The 15,944-nt window shown below is 47.8% G+C and overlaps 1 protein-coding gene across 2 annotated transcripts in view; it reads left to right on the top strand.

The window, feature by feature from the left end:
- Positions 1 to 15,944, top strand: part of ACO2 (aconitase 2) — a 57,215-nt gene that overhangs the window by 22,513 nt on the left and 18,758 nt on the right. For both annotated transcript variants that reach the window (XM_045872442.2, XM_045872441.3), the window contains 2 exons: positions 10,913 to 11,049; positions 15,498 to 15,756. In XM_045872442.2, the coding sequence (XP_045728398.1) occupies positions 10,913 to 11,049; positions 15,498 to 15,756 (396 nt within the window). The remainder of the gene's footprint in view (positions 1 to 10,912; positions 11,050 to 15,497; positions 15,757 to 15,944) is intronic.

The following is a 15,944-nucleotide window of genomic DNA, read 5'->3' as shown; positions in this document are numbered from 1 at the left end:
TCACGGACAAAAATACAGTGACACTAGGGGACTTCAGCTCTCTGCGCCAGCTGAAAACAGCTCGCTATCCATCGCTTTTCATCCACACATCACCTTAATACAGATTTGGGGAATTATAGGAGAAAATAATTCTCCATCTTAACCCAAACATTTTTTTATGATGTTAGTGCATTTCCTTTTGGTCTTTTTCCCCTTGTGAACATGGGTTTTATAGCATTGTAGTCAGTGTGTATGTAACATATCACCTGCTTTTTCATATATTGTATCATAGACAATTTCCTGCATTGCTACATAGTACTTAAAACTATCATTCCTACTGAGTGGAAATTATACATGTTAAGTTACTTTTTTTTTTTAAAGATTTTATTTATTTATTCATGAGAGACAGAGAGAGAGAGACAGAGAGAGAGAGAGGCAGAGGGAAAAGCAGGCTCCCAAGGAGCAGGAAGCCCGATGCGGGACTCGATCCCAGGACCCTGAGATCATGACCTGAGCCAAAGGCAGACGCTTAACCATCTGAGCCACCCAGGCGCCCAATGTTAAGTTACTTTTAGTTTTAGGGGCTATAAGTAGTAATGTAGTAAACTGTTCAATACATACAATATCATTTTCTTTTTTTTTTTTTAAGATTTTATTTATTTGACAGAGACACAGCTGTAGAGAGAGGGAACACAAGCAGGGGGAGTGGGAGAGGGAGAAGCAGGCCTGCCGCTGAGCAGGGAGCCCAATGTGGGGCTCGATCCCAGGACGCCAGGATCATGACCTGAGCCGAAGGCAGACGCCTAACGACTGAACCACCCAGGCACCCCCATACAATATCATTTTCATGTTTATTTTATTTTAAGATTTTTTATTTGACAGAGAGACAGCGAGAGAGGGAACACAACCAGGGGGAATGGGAGAGAGAGAAGCAGGCTTCCTGCTGAGCAGGGAGCCCGATGCGGGGCTCGATCCTAGGACCCTGAGATCATGACCTGAGCCGAAGGCAGTTGCTTAACCGACTGAGACACCCAGGCGCCCCAAGGATAGATTTTCAGATATGGAATTGCTGGGTCAGAGGGTATGGATGTTCCTGTGGGTTTCATATTGACAAGCTGCTTTAGATCAATTTGCTTTTACTCTGCAGCAAGTAGTCTATAGGAATATTTATCTTTGGTTTTGAGCATTTAATTTTTAATTAAAAATTCATGTTGGTTATATATTTTTCTAATTATAAGAAGTATTAGGGGTGCCTGGCTCAGTAGGTAGATTATGAGACTCTTGATCTTGGGGTCATGAGTTCGAGCCCCACATTGGGGGGTAAAGATTACTTTTTTTTTTTAAGATTTTATTTGTTTGTCAGAGAGAGAGAGTGTGTGCACAAGCAGGAGGAGTGGCAGGCAGAGGGAGAGGCAGGCTCCCTGCCAAGCAAGGAGCCCCATGCGGGACTCGATTCCAGGACCCCAGGATCATGACCTAAGCTAAAGGCAGACACTTAACCGACTGAGCCACCCAGGTGTCCCTAGAGATTACTTAAAAACAAAAAAAAACAAAGAAATTTAAACCATAATTGGTGTCTTTCTCAAAATATTTTTTTGTTATAAATTTTTACACATAAGGAAAAGTCAGGGGCACCTGGGTGGCTCAGTCAGTTAAGAATCTGCGTTTGGCTCAGGTTATGATCCCATGGTCCTGGGATCGAGCCCTGTGTCAGGCTTACTGCTCAGTGGAGAGTCTGCTGCTCTCTCTCCCTCTGCCCCTCCTTCCTGCTCATGTGCTCTCTCGCTTGCTCTCACTCTATCTCAAATAAATCTTAAAAAAAACAAAAAGGAAAAGTTGAAAATAGTAGCAAGAACATCCATATACATACCTACCATCTAAACATTTTGTTTTACTTGCTTTGCTATGTATTACTTATTTTTGTCTTACTTGCTTTACTATGTATTATTTCTTTTTGTAGTTATTTATTTTTTTCTGGACCATTTCAAAAGAAATTGAAGGCATTGTGACACCTCATTCTTAAAAACTTACAACATTCATTTCTTTTTCTTTTTTTTTAAATATTTTATTTATTTGAGAGAGAGAGTGAGAGGGAGAGAGCACAAGAGGGGGGAGCGGGAGAGGGAGAAGCAGACTCCCTGCTGAGCAGGGAGCCCGATGCGGGACTCGATCGCGGGACTCCAGGATCACGACCTGAGCCGAAGGCAGTCGCTTAACCAACTGAGCCACCCAGGCGCCCAACATTCATTTCTTAATAAGTCAGTAAACTATATAATTACAGTGTCATTATCTGTTCTCCCAAAAATGTCTTTGGTAGTGGTCTTTTTCCAAATCTCAGGATGTACACAAAAAATTTACACATTGCATTGGTTTTACTTTTTTAGTCTTTCTTACTCTAGAACACTCTCCATCCCCGCCCCCCATACGCCTTGTTTTTCCCTAATGTTGACTTTTCAAAGAGACCAGGTCCGTTTTCTTGTAGAATATCCACATCCTGGATTTGATTGTTCTTTTATTCCATGATTTTCCCTTAAGCTGGAGCTAAGGTTCCAAAGCTTGCTTAGATTCAGGTTAAACATTTTTTGAAGAGTTCTTTTTTTTCCTTCTTTTTTTTTTTTAAAGTAAATTCTACCCCCAATTTGGGTCTTGAACTCACGATCCCAGGTTCAAGTGTCACGTGCTCTACAGACTGAGTCAACCAGATGCCTTGACAAGAATTCTTTTTTTTTTTAAGATTTTCTTTATTTATTTGACAGAGAGAGACACAGCGAGAGAGGGAACACAACCAGGGGGAGTGGGAGAGAGAGAAGCAGGCTTCCCGCGGAACAGGGAGCCCGATGCGGGGCTCGATCCCAGGACACTGGGATCATGACCTGAGCCGAAGGTAGACGCTTAACGACTGAGCCACTCAGGCACCCCTCGACAAGAATTCTTCGTAGGTGTTGCTGTCCCATCAGGGGCACGAGTGTCAGGTAGTCTTGCTATTGGTGATGCTAAGTTTGATCTCTGAGTTAAGATAATGGTGGTCCTTCTGTATAAAGGTGTTTTTCCCCCCTCTTCCTTTTTTTTTTTTGAAAGATTTTATTATTTGAGAGGGAGAGAGCAGGAGCCGGGGAAGAGGGAGAGGGAGAAGCAGACTTCCCGCGGAGCAGGGAACCTGATGTGGGGCTCAATCCTAGGACCCTGGAATCATGACCTGAGTCAAAGGCAGACACTTAACTAACTGAGCCACCCAGGCGCCCCTCCCTCTTCCTTACTAATGACAAATTCCTGTAAATTAACTTGCTGAAACAAAGGGTTTGCACATTAAAAAAAAAACAGAACATTGTTGATTGTCAAATTGCCAGTAAATGATTGTGCTATACCACTCCACAGCATGCTTTCTGCACCTATTTGCCTTGCTCATTCTTTTTTCCTGGTTACAAAAGGAACTCCTCTATATCATGTCACATTTAAAAGTTACAGAAATACTTAGCCTAGAAAGTAAAAGTACCCATAATTCTAATCCCTAGAGATAATTGCTATGCACAGTTCAGACATGTCATTTCATTTTTTATATCTACCTGTGTGAATTATTACTTATTATTATATAGAAATGAGCTCTCATACTACTATCTTGCTACGTACTTTTTTCCCTGATGTTCATGGAAGTTTTTTCTGCCCTTAAAGGTAGATCCACCTTATTTTTTTAAATTATGGTAAAATGTATGTAACATAAATACTGACATTTTAACCATGTTTAAGTATTCAATTCAGTGGCATTAATTACATTCACAGTGTTCTGGGACCACCACCTCTAATTCTTTTCTTTTTTTTTTTTTTTTTTTTAAGTTTTTAATTATTTACGTAAACTCTACACCCAATGTGGAGCTTGAACTCATGACCCGGAGATTGAGTCGCAAACCAGCCAGTCACCCCTCAAGTTAATTCTTTTTAAACAGCTGTAAGATGGCATTCCTTCGTAGATGAGCCAGAATTTATTCAATCAGTGCCCTATTTTTGGACAATTGGGTTGTTCTCTTAAGAATGGTGCTGGCAGAGAATGTCCTTGCCTGTCCCAATGCTCATTTATGTGAGCATTTTTGTGAGCTAGCTTTCTGGAATTGGGGAAAGCTGGTTAAAAGGCACAAACGTTTTGCATTTCAATAGGTATTACCTAATTGTCTTTCAAAAATGTTGAACTTGGGCACTTGGGTGGCTTGCTTGGTTAAGCAGTTAAGCACCTGACTCTTGATCTTGGCTCAGGTCTTGATCTCAGGGTCCTGAGTTTAAGCCCTGTGTTGGGCTCCATGCTGGGCGTAGAGCCTACTTAAGAAAAAAAAAATGTTGAACCTGTTTATACTCTAACCAAGAGCGCCTGAGACTGGTAAATTATTGATTTGTTAAGTGCGCTCACAAGATTAACCAAACCTGCTCTGTATTTAACCCTGTTCAATATGGAAGAGCTAGTTGGTCAAGCAGAAGCAAGAGTCATTAGTTTAATTGATATTTATGTAGCACCTCCTGTGTATCAGACCTAGTGTTCAGGCATGGAAATTTATTATGAATAAACAGACACGTCCCTCCCTGGTGGAACTTACAGACTAGTGGAGACAGAAACCATCTCATAAATGAATGTCAAGAAGTAGTAAGTAGGCATAGAGAATAGGCTTTGGTTGGGCTGGGAGTTCAGGAAGAATTCCCTGTTAATTTGGAACTTGAAGGATCAATGGGAGTGACCTAGACAAAGAGCAGATTGCGAATGAGGGTAGGCAGAGAACATTCTAAGCAGCACAAACAGCATGTACAAAGGCCCTGTGGCAGATCAATTTAACCACTGAGACGCCCAGGCGCCCTGTGGCAGATCAATTTAGAATTTTTACTGGCTAACAAAGTTCAACATGTTTGGTGCCTTTGAGATATGCAAATTCTGAATGATTGAGAAACCAAATAGATGAGATCCCACCACCAGGATCCCATAAGCAGGAAGGATTACAGCGGGATGAGGGGCTTTCCTAGGCAAATTCTGACAAATTGCAAGTCATCTGCAGGAGAGAGGGAAGAGATGCACCTAAAGACATTAGCTTAGACAACTGGAGGGCAAGTAACCAAGGAAAAATTATATAGCCTCTGGAATACATTAGAAGAGGGTCAAGAATGCCAAAGGCCCAGACAAGCTAAATCTTCTGAAAAATGTTGATCAACCAAAAGAGCCTTTAAAAGCTGTGTTTGCAGTAAGCAAAAGAAGAGACCTGCTGCTCTGCCAGCATCCAGAGAAGGAACACAGCTTCACATCTCACTCTGCATCTGTCTCCTCTGTGAAGGAAGATAACATAACACAGTAACATGTAATGAACAGGCTCTGTGCCAAAACCCAACGTAGGTTATTTTATTGAATAATAACACTATGAAGTTTATCTCCATTTTCTCTTTAGAGAAACTAAGCCTTGGGGAGGCTAAATAACTTGTCCAGGGCCATAGCAGCTTAGTGGTGTTGCAGGGTTGGGCATTCTGAGTACAGATCTTCAATCCGGACCAGCCATCACACCGTGCCACCTTCAGTGAGAACGGGTGGGCTGTGAGAGGTGAGAGAGTAGCAGAAGCCAGGGGAACTGACCTGTCTCAGAAGGAGACGGACCTGAACTTGCATCCCGGATTCCCTGCTCACCACTTACCAGTATGTGATTTCTGACTTAACCTCCCTGGTCTGCATTTCCCACGTCTGTGAGACCGGAAGAACAATGACCTGGCCCTGTTGCCATGGGAATTCAAAATTAGGCACAGAAAGTGCTTGGCACAGAGCAGGTGCTTAATAAGTAACAGCTGTTTTATTCCTATTCGGGGAGGGGGGAGGTTGCGTGGAGATCACCTGTAATGTAATTTTCATTTTACATGTGAGATTTGTGGGGTTCGTGAATGAGTGATACATGATGTCTTTGCCTTTGAAGTCCGTCTCTGGGGTAAGCATATTATGATGTGGAGCACTCCAGAGTTTACACGGGACATTTCATGCATGTCAGCCGCTCACAGCCCTGAAGTGGGGAGCAAGACTGAGATTTCACCTGTTCTGGGTGTGAAAAACTAAGGCCTTGAGGGATGAAGTGAATTGCATAAGATCTTACGGCAAAACCACCAGCAAACCCAAACCCTTTTTATTAGGGTTAGTAGTTAGATCAGTGAGAGTGAGTATTGATTTCTGCGGGGAACTCGACCGGTCAGTCAGGCTGTCCCTAACGACAAAACAAACCCGGCCTTAGTGACAAAGCACTGAGGTGGCTGTTGGGGCGCCTGGCTGGCTCAGTCCATAGAACATGCGACTCTTGAGCTCTGGTGGTGAGTTCAAGCCCTACACTGGGCGTGGAGCCTACTTGAAAGAAAATACATTTAAGTGGCTGTTGCAGTGGATGGAAGACCTGGACCTCAGGAGTGCTGCTAAGTAGACCACTGTTGACCTGACCAAACGTCTGCCCTGGGGAGCCCGGCCTGGAGTGGGTCACACTGATGTTGGGGCTTGGATGAATACCCTGGAGCTGTGCTGTGTTTGTGGCTGACGCACGCTGGGAGGGCCAGCCCGTCAGGACGTGGGGTGACGACCAGGACTCCTGCAGACTCCAGGGGTGGGAGGCAGACAGAAACCGATGATGAGATTAAATCAAGATTAAGGTAGAGCTTTGCACAGAAAACCAAGCCTACAAGTACAGCGTGGCTCAAGAGCCGTCAATGAGGAAGATGGCTAGTCAGGTGTTAGGGTATCTGGAAGTGACATGTGTGTCCTCGGTGTGGTGGGCTGTGATAGGCTGATAACAGCCTTAAACAAAGGTGATGATACCTTTGCCCTCAGCCCAGGGCATGGTAGTGCTGTTGCGGAATTGGGAAACCTGCCATGTAAAGGGATGGTTGAAAATAACTCTGGGCCACCCTTGGCCAAGATGAGATTTTAGAGAAGATGACAGGGCATGGCTGACTTCAGGTAGGTGAGGGATCCCACCCTGGAGACAGAGTCATTGACGTGGGTGGGGTGTAGGATTATGTTTTTTTTTTTTTTTTTTTTAAGATTTTATTTATTCATGAGAGACAGAGAGAGACAGATAGGCAGAGGGAGAAGCAGGCTCCCAAGGAGCAGGGAGCCCAATGCGGGACTCGATCCCAGGACGCTGGGATCATGACCTGAGCCCGAAGGCAGACGCTTAACCATCTGAGCCACCCAGGCGCCCGGATTATGTATTTTTAATAGACTCAGGAGGTTGTGATGCATCTGAGGTCTGGGAGCTGTTGTCCTGAGGAAGAGAGCTATGGGTCCCAAGGGTGGACCCCCGCTGGAAAGCAGACTGTGCAAGGAAGCAGAGCTTGGCTGAGCGTGCAGGAGAAGATTCTGAAATCATGCAGGAGTGGGTTGGGTGGTTGTGTGGGATGATAAGCTCCTGGCGTGGGGAGGTGTGTGTGGGTGGTGCTCCGAACTTAAAAGCATAAAGGCACCTTTACAGAAAAAGGGTTCTGATGAACATGCGAGTTGTTAGGGCTTCTGAAAAAACGCTTTCCCTCCTTATTAGTACTTAAACCTGAGCCATCCCATGTGGCAGCTTCATTTTAAGTTCATTAAAATTGAATAATATTGAAAACCCCTCAGTTGCACTCACCACACTCCAGGGTGCTCTGCAGCCCCGTGTGGCTAGTGGCCAGTGTATTGGTTGTGCGGATCTAGAACGCGTCCGTTGTGGCTGGAAGTCCTCCTGGCCACTGCTGGCTGTTGTGCTCAGATGTTTGGAAAGCAGAGCACATGGTGATCCAGGGTTGAGCACGCAGTGATTTAATCTGTTACTAACAATGGAGTTCATCCATTTTGGAGGGAAGGCTTAGGGAGTTACGTAACATGCCCGGGGCAACGGCAGGTAAGTGGGTCAGTCACGCTGGATTCTAGTCCTGTTTGCTACTCTGGCCTTAGTCACTTGTTGCAAGCCTCAGTTTCCTCACGTGGAAAATGGGCTAATCATAGGAGACATTCACTGGATGGCTGTGAGGATGAGATGATGTAACGCTTGCAAAGTACTTAGCAGAGTGCTGGCGTCACTGGGTGTTAAAAAATAATTTTCTCTTATCCATAAGTTGTAGTCTAGATGAGAACATCTTATTTTGTCCCTTTTTTCTCCAACTGGCATTGCTTATTAAACCTATTATTTATTGGGGTGCATGGATGGCTCAGTTATTAAGCATCTGCCTTCGGCTCAGGTCATGACCCTGGGGTCCTGGGATCGAGCCCGTATTGGGCTCCTGGCTCAGTGGGAGTCTGCTTCTCTCTCTCCTGCTCCCCCTGCTTGTGCACGTGCTCACTCACTCACTCTCGCTCTCAAATCTTTAAAAAAAAAAAAACAAAAAACCCTATTATTTATTATAATTTTTTTAGTTAAAGCTTTTTATTTATGTTTATTTTTTATTTTAAGTAGGCTCCCTGCCCAACGTGGGGCTTGAACTCACAACCTGGAGATCAAGAGTTGCATGCTCTTGCTGTAGGGAATTTGGGACTTTTACCTTTTCTCTACATTGTAATTATGATTACAGTTAATCATTTAGCCTCCTGGACCAGACACTAGGTATTGTTATTTATTTACTTATTTATTTATTTAGAGAGTGAGCAGGAGGGGCAGAGGGAGAGAGAATTTTTTTTTAAGATTTTCTTTCTTTCTTTCTTTCTTTTATCCTTCCTTCCTTCCTTCCTTCCTTCCTTCCTTCCTTCCTTCCTTCCTTCCTTCCTTCCTTCCGTCCTTCCTTCCGTCCTTCCTTCCTCTTACCCAGGGGGTGGGGTAGGGGCAGGAGAGGGACAAGCAGACTCTCGCGGGGCTCACAGGGCTCATAGGGCTGGTCGATCTCATGACCCTGTGATCATAACCTGAGCTGAAATCGAGTCGGATGCTTAACCGACTGAGCTACTCAGGCGCCCCTTTATTTTTATTTCTAAGGAACCCTAAGCTTAGGACAGTTAAATTATAGAAAGAAAGATCTGTATATGGACATTGGAAAGGCGTCTAAGGTGTGTTGATAAATGAGAAGAGCAAGTTGCAGAACAGCCTGTGTGGTTTCTCTTACCAGGGTAATAATAGAAACTGTGCCAGTACTTTATGTAACTGCTAATCCCCACAGTAGCTCTGTGAGGAAACAAGCGCTTAGGGTAAATTGACCGAGATGACTCGATAGTCACTGGCCGCCAGGCTTCAGCCCTCCTTTCTCCATTCCCCTGCTGTGCGCGGGCCCCCGGCTGCAGGGGCGCGGGCAGAGCTGCATCTGCTGTTGACTGTGCTCTGCCTGTGCCCAGGCCATTGAAAGTCTTTAGATGCACCATTCGTGGACTCTTCACACCTGCCCCCTGAGGCAGAGGGGGCAAGGGGTCTGCAGTCTGCACTGGGGAGGGCCCTCCTGCTGGGGCGGTCAAGTGGGTGGTGGTTGGGGCACCGTTTCCTGATGGGGTGGGCTAATGATTCAGTGTTCTGGTTCAGATGCCGGAGTTGGCAGAGTTTGGATTTAAATGTTCCGGGGACGTAAAGAAGGGGGCTTGAGCTTTGCCTCTTCCCTTACCCATTGGAATGACCCTCTAGACAGGGAGCATCGCCTAGAAGGGAAGCAGCCATCCCTTTCCCTCTCATTTTTGGGGTTCCTTTATTCTTCCCTGATCAGTGTACCCTGTGAAGGTTGTCACGGTTTAAAATGAATTAATACAGGCCCCATCATAACAATCACTTACCTTTTACTGCAAAACAAATTGCCCCCTCATTTAAAGACTTAAAACGATAAAGATTTCTCACAGTTTCTGTGGACCAGGAATTTGGGAGCAGCTTGGCTGGGTGGTTCTAGCTTGGGATCACTCAAGAAATTGCAGTCCAGGTGTTGATCAGGGTTGCAGTTACCTGAAGACTTGGTCTTGGGCTAGAGCACTCACATGCACGGTGGTGCTGGTTATTGGCAAGAAGCCTCAGATCCTGTCTGAGTGGACCTCTCCTAGTACTGCGTAAATGTCTTAACAACACAGTGACTGTCTTCTCCCAGAGCAGTCAGAGAGGGCTGGGCAGAAGCTGTCCTTTATGGGTTTTTTTAAAGATTTTATTTATTTATTTGACAGGGAGAGAGCAAGAGAGCACAAGCAGGGGGAGCGGCAGGCAGAGGGAGAAGCAGGCTCCTCACTGAGCAGGGAGCCCGATGCAGGGCTCGATCCCAGGACCCTGGGATCATGACCTGAGCCGAAGGCAGACGCTTAACCGACTGAGCCACCCAGGTGCCCCAAGAAGCTATCCTTTATGATACCTTTATCCTTTATATTTTATGACTAGTTTTGGTGGTCACATAGCCTCACGCCCCATTCTAGTCATTAGAATAAGTGTGTGCTGCACATTTAAGGGGGCCGCCTTTGAAGGGATGAGGAAACGTCAAAGCTCATGCACAGTGTTTTCCTCATTTTTTCATCCGTTCAGTAATTATTTATCAAGTCTACTCTGTCCCAGGACTCCAGATACAGAAATGTAAGACAAATAAGGCATGATCTCAACCCTCGAGGAACGTGTTGTGCAGGTGGAATGATAGCTCTGATTTGGGCAGTGCTTTACAGCCTCATGAGGACTTTCACATATGTTCGTATTTATCCATCCTGGTGACCCGCTGTGATCACTGTGGCCAGCGGTAGCCCCATTGCCCATCTCCTCCGGGGCTCAGATGATGGGGGATTTTCTTAAGTTGATAGAACTTGACTTTGATCCCAGCAATTCTGACTGCGAATCCCTTGCTCTTTCTCCTGCCACCGGCTGTGTTCCTGTGGCTACTGGATCAACCCTTGCCTCAGAGGAGAACACTGAGGCTGCAGTCACTGGGGAGCTCTCGATACTTCCTCGGTTTTTCACCACACTGAGCTGTCCTCCAGGGAGGACCACCCTCAATACTCCATTGACAGTCGCTATTGTCTTTCTTCTTGCAGAAAGCCCTGGGTGTGCGGCAGTACCATGTGGCCTCAGTCCTGTGCCAACGGGCCAAGGTGGCCATGAGCCACTTTGAGCCCCACGAGTACATCCGCTATGACCTGCTAGAGAAGAACATTGACATTGTTCGCAAACGGTAAGGCTGTGGGGGGAAAGCTGTAGAGACTTCCCCAGGGTGTTGCTTCTGCTTCCTGCCCCTTTCAGGCAGCACAGGAGGTGCTTGGTAAAGGATGACTAGTGAAGGCAAGGAGGATCAAGGCCTTTGGGGTACGAAGTTCCCTGCTGAGGAAAGGCACTGCAGATTGGTGATGGGCCTTGGCCTTCTTTGGCAAGGAAAAATCTATCAAGAAGCCTGGTGATTTGGGCCATCGGGAAGGTCTCAGACGCTCTTTGGTGCTGTGGCCTGAACCTCCCAACAACCCTTTCCAGGACAGACTCCCGACCCTGAGCCAGCCCCCTAGGATCCACCAGACCCAAAGGCTAGAATTGTATTTCCTCTTCAGTGTGTAGGCCTAGAGGAGAGCTCAGGCTTGAGACCCAGAAGAAAGCTCGGGTGGGATCTTGAGCATATCTTTTTCTCTGGGCCTCTCTTTCCTCATTTGGTAAGATGGTGGCCATTTTTGCATTGCTGTCCTGTGTCCCAGGTCCTGGGCTAGATGCTGGCACCGGAAGGTTGTATGTGATGCCACAGGAGGATGAAAGGGCGGGGGTGGTGGTGCTGGTAGTACATAGCAACCAGCACTGCCCCCAGAGCGCAAATGACTATAGACAGGACTGGGCGCTTGCCCACTTGGTGACCGTGACCCTGGGAGTAGGAGAGAATAAATATGAATATAACCATTTATAGCCAAGGAGCAGGCTCAGTGGAGAAGCAACTTGCCCAAGGTCATACAGTGAGCAAGTAGTGGGACCTTGGTTCCCCGCCCTCATGTAGCGCTCTAGCCCCCATCCCACACTCCCTCTCAGCTGCCACTTGGCTTCCTCTTTACTGGTATCCTCGCTTCGGTTTTGAGAGGGAAGGACTATCATAGTCTATATCTCTAGCAGCCTCCAGCCTGGCATCACCTAATTATAGTAAGAACTGATGAATGTTTATCAAGGATGGCTGTAATAATAGTAGCTGCCTGAGTGTCCAGTTTGTTCTAGGCACTTCACAAACATTTTCTTTTCTTCTCAACAACCCCTAGAGGTTGTTACTATATCTGCCTCCCCATTTTGCAGATAAGGAAATCGAGTGTCAGATTGGGGAAATACCCAGTCTGAGGTCATACATCTGTTGAGTGGTTGGACCCAAACGCAAGCCAGTTCTGTCTGGCTCCATTGCCTCCCACTGTTTTTTCTGGCATTTTTGTGTGGGTTTCGTCTAGGCTGCATGTTGGAATCACCTTAGAAGCTTTTTTTTTTTAAGGTTTTATTTATTTATTTGAGAGAGAGCATGAGGTGGGGGAGAGGCAGAGGGAGAGGGGGAAGCAGGTTCCCCGTTGAGCAAGAAGCCCGATGTGGGGCTCGCAGAACCCCGAGATCATGACCTGAGCCGAAACCAGGAGCTGAAACCATAATGGACTGAACCACCCAGGCATCCCACCTTGGAAACTCTTACCTATTTTTAAAAGATTTTATTTTTTTAAAAAGATTTTATTTATTTTATTTTTAGAGAGAGCGAGCGAGAGAGCGCATGCATGAGCAGGGGGAGGAGCAGAGGGGGATGGAGGGACGGGGAGGAATCTCAAGCAGATTCTGTCCTGAGCTAGGAACCCGATGTGTGGCTGGATCTCAAGACTCTGAGGTCATGACCTGAGCCGAAACCAGGAGTCAGACACTTAACTGACTAAGCCACCCAAGTGCCCCAAAAGATTTTATTTTTAAGTAATTTCTCCACCCAACATGGGGCTCGAACTCACAGCCCCGAGATCAAGAGTCACATGCTCCACCAATGGAGCCAGCCAGGCGCCCCAACTCGGAAACTTTTAGAACTACCATCACCTGGGCCCCAATTCCGATTCAGTTGGTGTAGGCCTTACTCCTCAAAATGTGGTCCGTGAGTCAGCAGCATAGTGTCACCCTGGGAACTGGTTAGAAGTGAGGCTCTTCAAAACAGATTAGTGGATGAAAATGTAAGAATGTTGTAGAAGGCCAGGGGAGTTGCAGAGGGACTCTTCCTCCACCTTGTGTTCATGACAGAAGGGGCCCAATTCTGTTCTTGGGAAACTAGGTCTCTATCATCCAGTAAAGCAGAGGGACAGACGGACACAGAGGACCCATTTTTGCCATCCCTAGTTACTCCTTAAGGAAATGTGGCGCTGAACTCGTCCTTAGGCTTTTGTCATTGTCAGACTTTTTTGTACAACTTGAGGCATTTGCTGTCAAGGTCTTTGGTTTTAAAGCCCATGTGCTATTTTTCGTCTCCCCTGGGGCTGGGAAAGAGGGGCTGTGCTCTGTGCAGTGAGTCACCAGCCGTGCTGCCATTAAAGGGGGCAGGCTGTCCCTCAGGCCAGTGCTGTTTTTATTCGAGGTTCTCATGACAGCAGAACTGTAGAGCTCTTCAGAGTTGCCAGTGCTCTGCTGCTGTCCACCGAGCCAGCTCCTTAGGCCGCTCCTGCTCTCGGGATTAGATCAGCGTGGGAGTGGGGCGCCGGAACCTGGGCTGTCAGAAGGGGGTTTCTCTGCTTTCCCAGCAGAGTCCTAGCGGTGACGGCCCTGAGAATGAGTAATCGAGCACTTTGCAGAGCCTGGGCCTGGTTCTAGTTTCCAGGTGTTCCGGAGGGACGGCTGAGCCACACTGCTCGGCTCCTTGCATCCTGGCTCTGCCCCTCGCTGGCTCGTGACCCGAGGTGGGTTCCTTCACCTCGAGGTGCTTCAGTCTCCTCATCCTGGTCTTGAGGAGCCGGTGGCTCGCGTACATTAAAGCACTTAGAGCCATGCTGAGCTAAAAGGACGTGCTGTGAGGAAATGAATCTGTGGTGATAGAAGGCAGGTCACTCTTTGCTCGGGGGATGGGGACAGGAGGGGGGATGACAGAGGGCCACACGAAAACTTTTGGGGCTCATGGATGTGTTCATTATCTTGATTGTGGTGATGAGTTCACAGGTGTGTACGTACATCAAGACTAACAAATTGGGGCGCCTGGGTGGCTCAGTTGGTTAAGCGACCGCCTTCGGCTCAGGTCATGATCCTGGAGTCCTGGGATCGAGCCCCACATTGGGCTCCCTGCTCAGCAGGGAGTCTGCTTCTCCCTCTGACCCTCTTCCCTCTCGTGCTCTCTGTCTCTCATTCTCTCTCTCTCAAATAAATAAATAAAATCTTTAAAAAAAAAAAAGACTAACAAATTGTGTACTTTAAATACGTGCAGTTTATGGCGTGCCAATGACACCTCACTAAAGCTGTTTAAAAACAAGTGCCACATAAGCCCCAACTCTCCTCTCGTTCCTGTCCAAGCGCCGGACTTGAGAGATGGGTTGGCGAGCTCCCTGAGACGAGCGAGCGGTGGCTGGCCTGGTTACACACTGGGATCAGTAGTAGGTTCAGGTCGAAACCCAGAGCCTCTGACTCCTTTGTTTGATACTGTTTTTCTTTCCTGGCTTGTCAGGTGTGAGTGAACTGCACCCCTTCCCAGGAGGCCTCAGGTTTGGGAGGCGATTGTGAGGTCCAGCCAGCGCTGCTGGGGCAGGCAGAGGGGAGCCTGCTGGGTGGCACGGGGCAGCCAGGTTGAGTGGGCGACAGCAGGGAGCCTCAAGGTGGGTGGCTGAGGGTCCTGCCCCAAGCGCAGTCTCCTGGCGGGGGGGCGGGCAGCTGGTGGAGAGGCCACCAAAGCCTGGCAGGGGCTGCACCTCCCCAAGAGCCAGGTTTGGACTGCCCCTTTGGCCCTGACGAGGAAGGGAGGGGTGGGACGTGCAGGGAGAGGGGTTCTAGGAAGAAGGTCTAGTGAGGGGCGGGAGGCGGTGACTGGGTTTCTGTTCTTGAGAGCTGACAGCCATGCCTGTCTGAATGGGGGAGAGCAAGTAGGGCTAATGGGAAAGGCTTTAGCACGACAGTGTGAGCACCAGAGGGTTGTGGGTGGCGGGCAGGGCAGGTTGGGTGAGGGGCATGCTGGTGGGATCCCCTGTGTCTTACTGGGGCTGAGGGCACAGGGGAGGTGGCCGTGGACAGAGAGAATTAGAGGACCCAAAACAAGACTCCGGCGGTGAGCTTGAGCTATTACCACCACTGTGCTGAATCTCCCTTCCCTCTTGCTTGTTTGATTAAATGACAAGGATACAATGAGGATTAAATAGTGAGATGTACATGTAACGGCTGCTCATCAGATAATAGTGGTCAGTATGCTGGAAAAGCAGGTATCCTTTAGAAAAAAACTACCCCGTCGACCTCCTGGGATGTTGTCACTTATTCATTGAGTAACTTGGAGCACCTGGTGAGTGCCGTGTGCCGGAAGGACTGCAGCGAGCAAGACTGATTTGTGTCCACCCTCATGGAGCACAGGCACCCCGTCCCCGCCCACTGTCCCACTGTGTTGCCGTGGGACAGAGAGGGCGTGGCTGTGGGTGGGCAGGGGGATCGTGCAGCCCGCACCCCTCCCTCTCCCCCCAGATTGAACCGGCCTCTGACGCTCTCAGAGAAGATTGTATATGGACACCTGGATGACCCAGCCAAACAGGAGATTGAGCGGGGCAAGACGTACCTGCGGCTACGGCCTGACCGCGTGGCCATGCAGGACGCCACGGCCCAGATGGCCATGCTGCAGTTCATCAGCAGTGGGCTGCCCAAGGTGGCCGTGCCGTCCACCATCCACTGCGACCATCTGATCGAGGCCCAGCTCGGGGGTGAGAAGGACCTGCGCCGGGCCAAGGTGAGCTGAAGGGGGCATCGGGACAGTGCGTGTGACATGGGATGAGAGGCAGATTCCTTGAGCTAGGCTCTTTGGTGTAGTCTTAAACATTTTTGCTCTTCTCTAACTCTGAAAATACCATTTGTTTATTGTGAGGATGTTAGAAGATAACAGAGAAAGCCTAAAAACAAAACAAAACCCCCCAAATC

The sequence above is a fragment of the Mirounga angustirostris genome, unplaced genomic scaffold (genome assembly GCF_029215605.1).
Source record: "Mirounga angustirostris isolate CCGP_5_RB_7025 unplaced genomic scaffold, mMirAng1.0.hap1 SCAF_5, whole genome shotgun sequence".
NCBI classification, from domain to species: Eukaryota; Metazoa; Chordata; class Mammalia; order Carnivora; family Phocidae; genus Mirounga; species Mirounga angustirostris.
The sequence above is the reverse complement of the archived record's forward strand: the minus strand, read 5'-3'. Positions and strand labels throughout refer to the sequence as shown.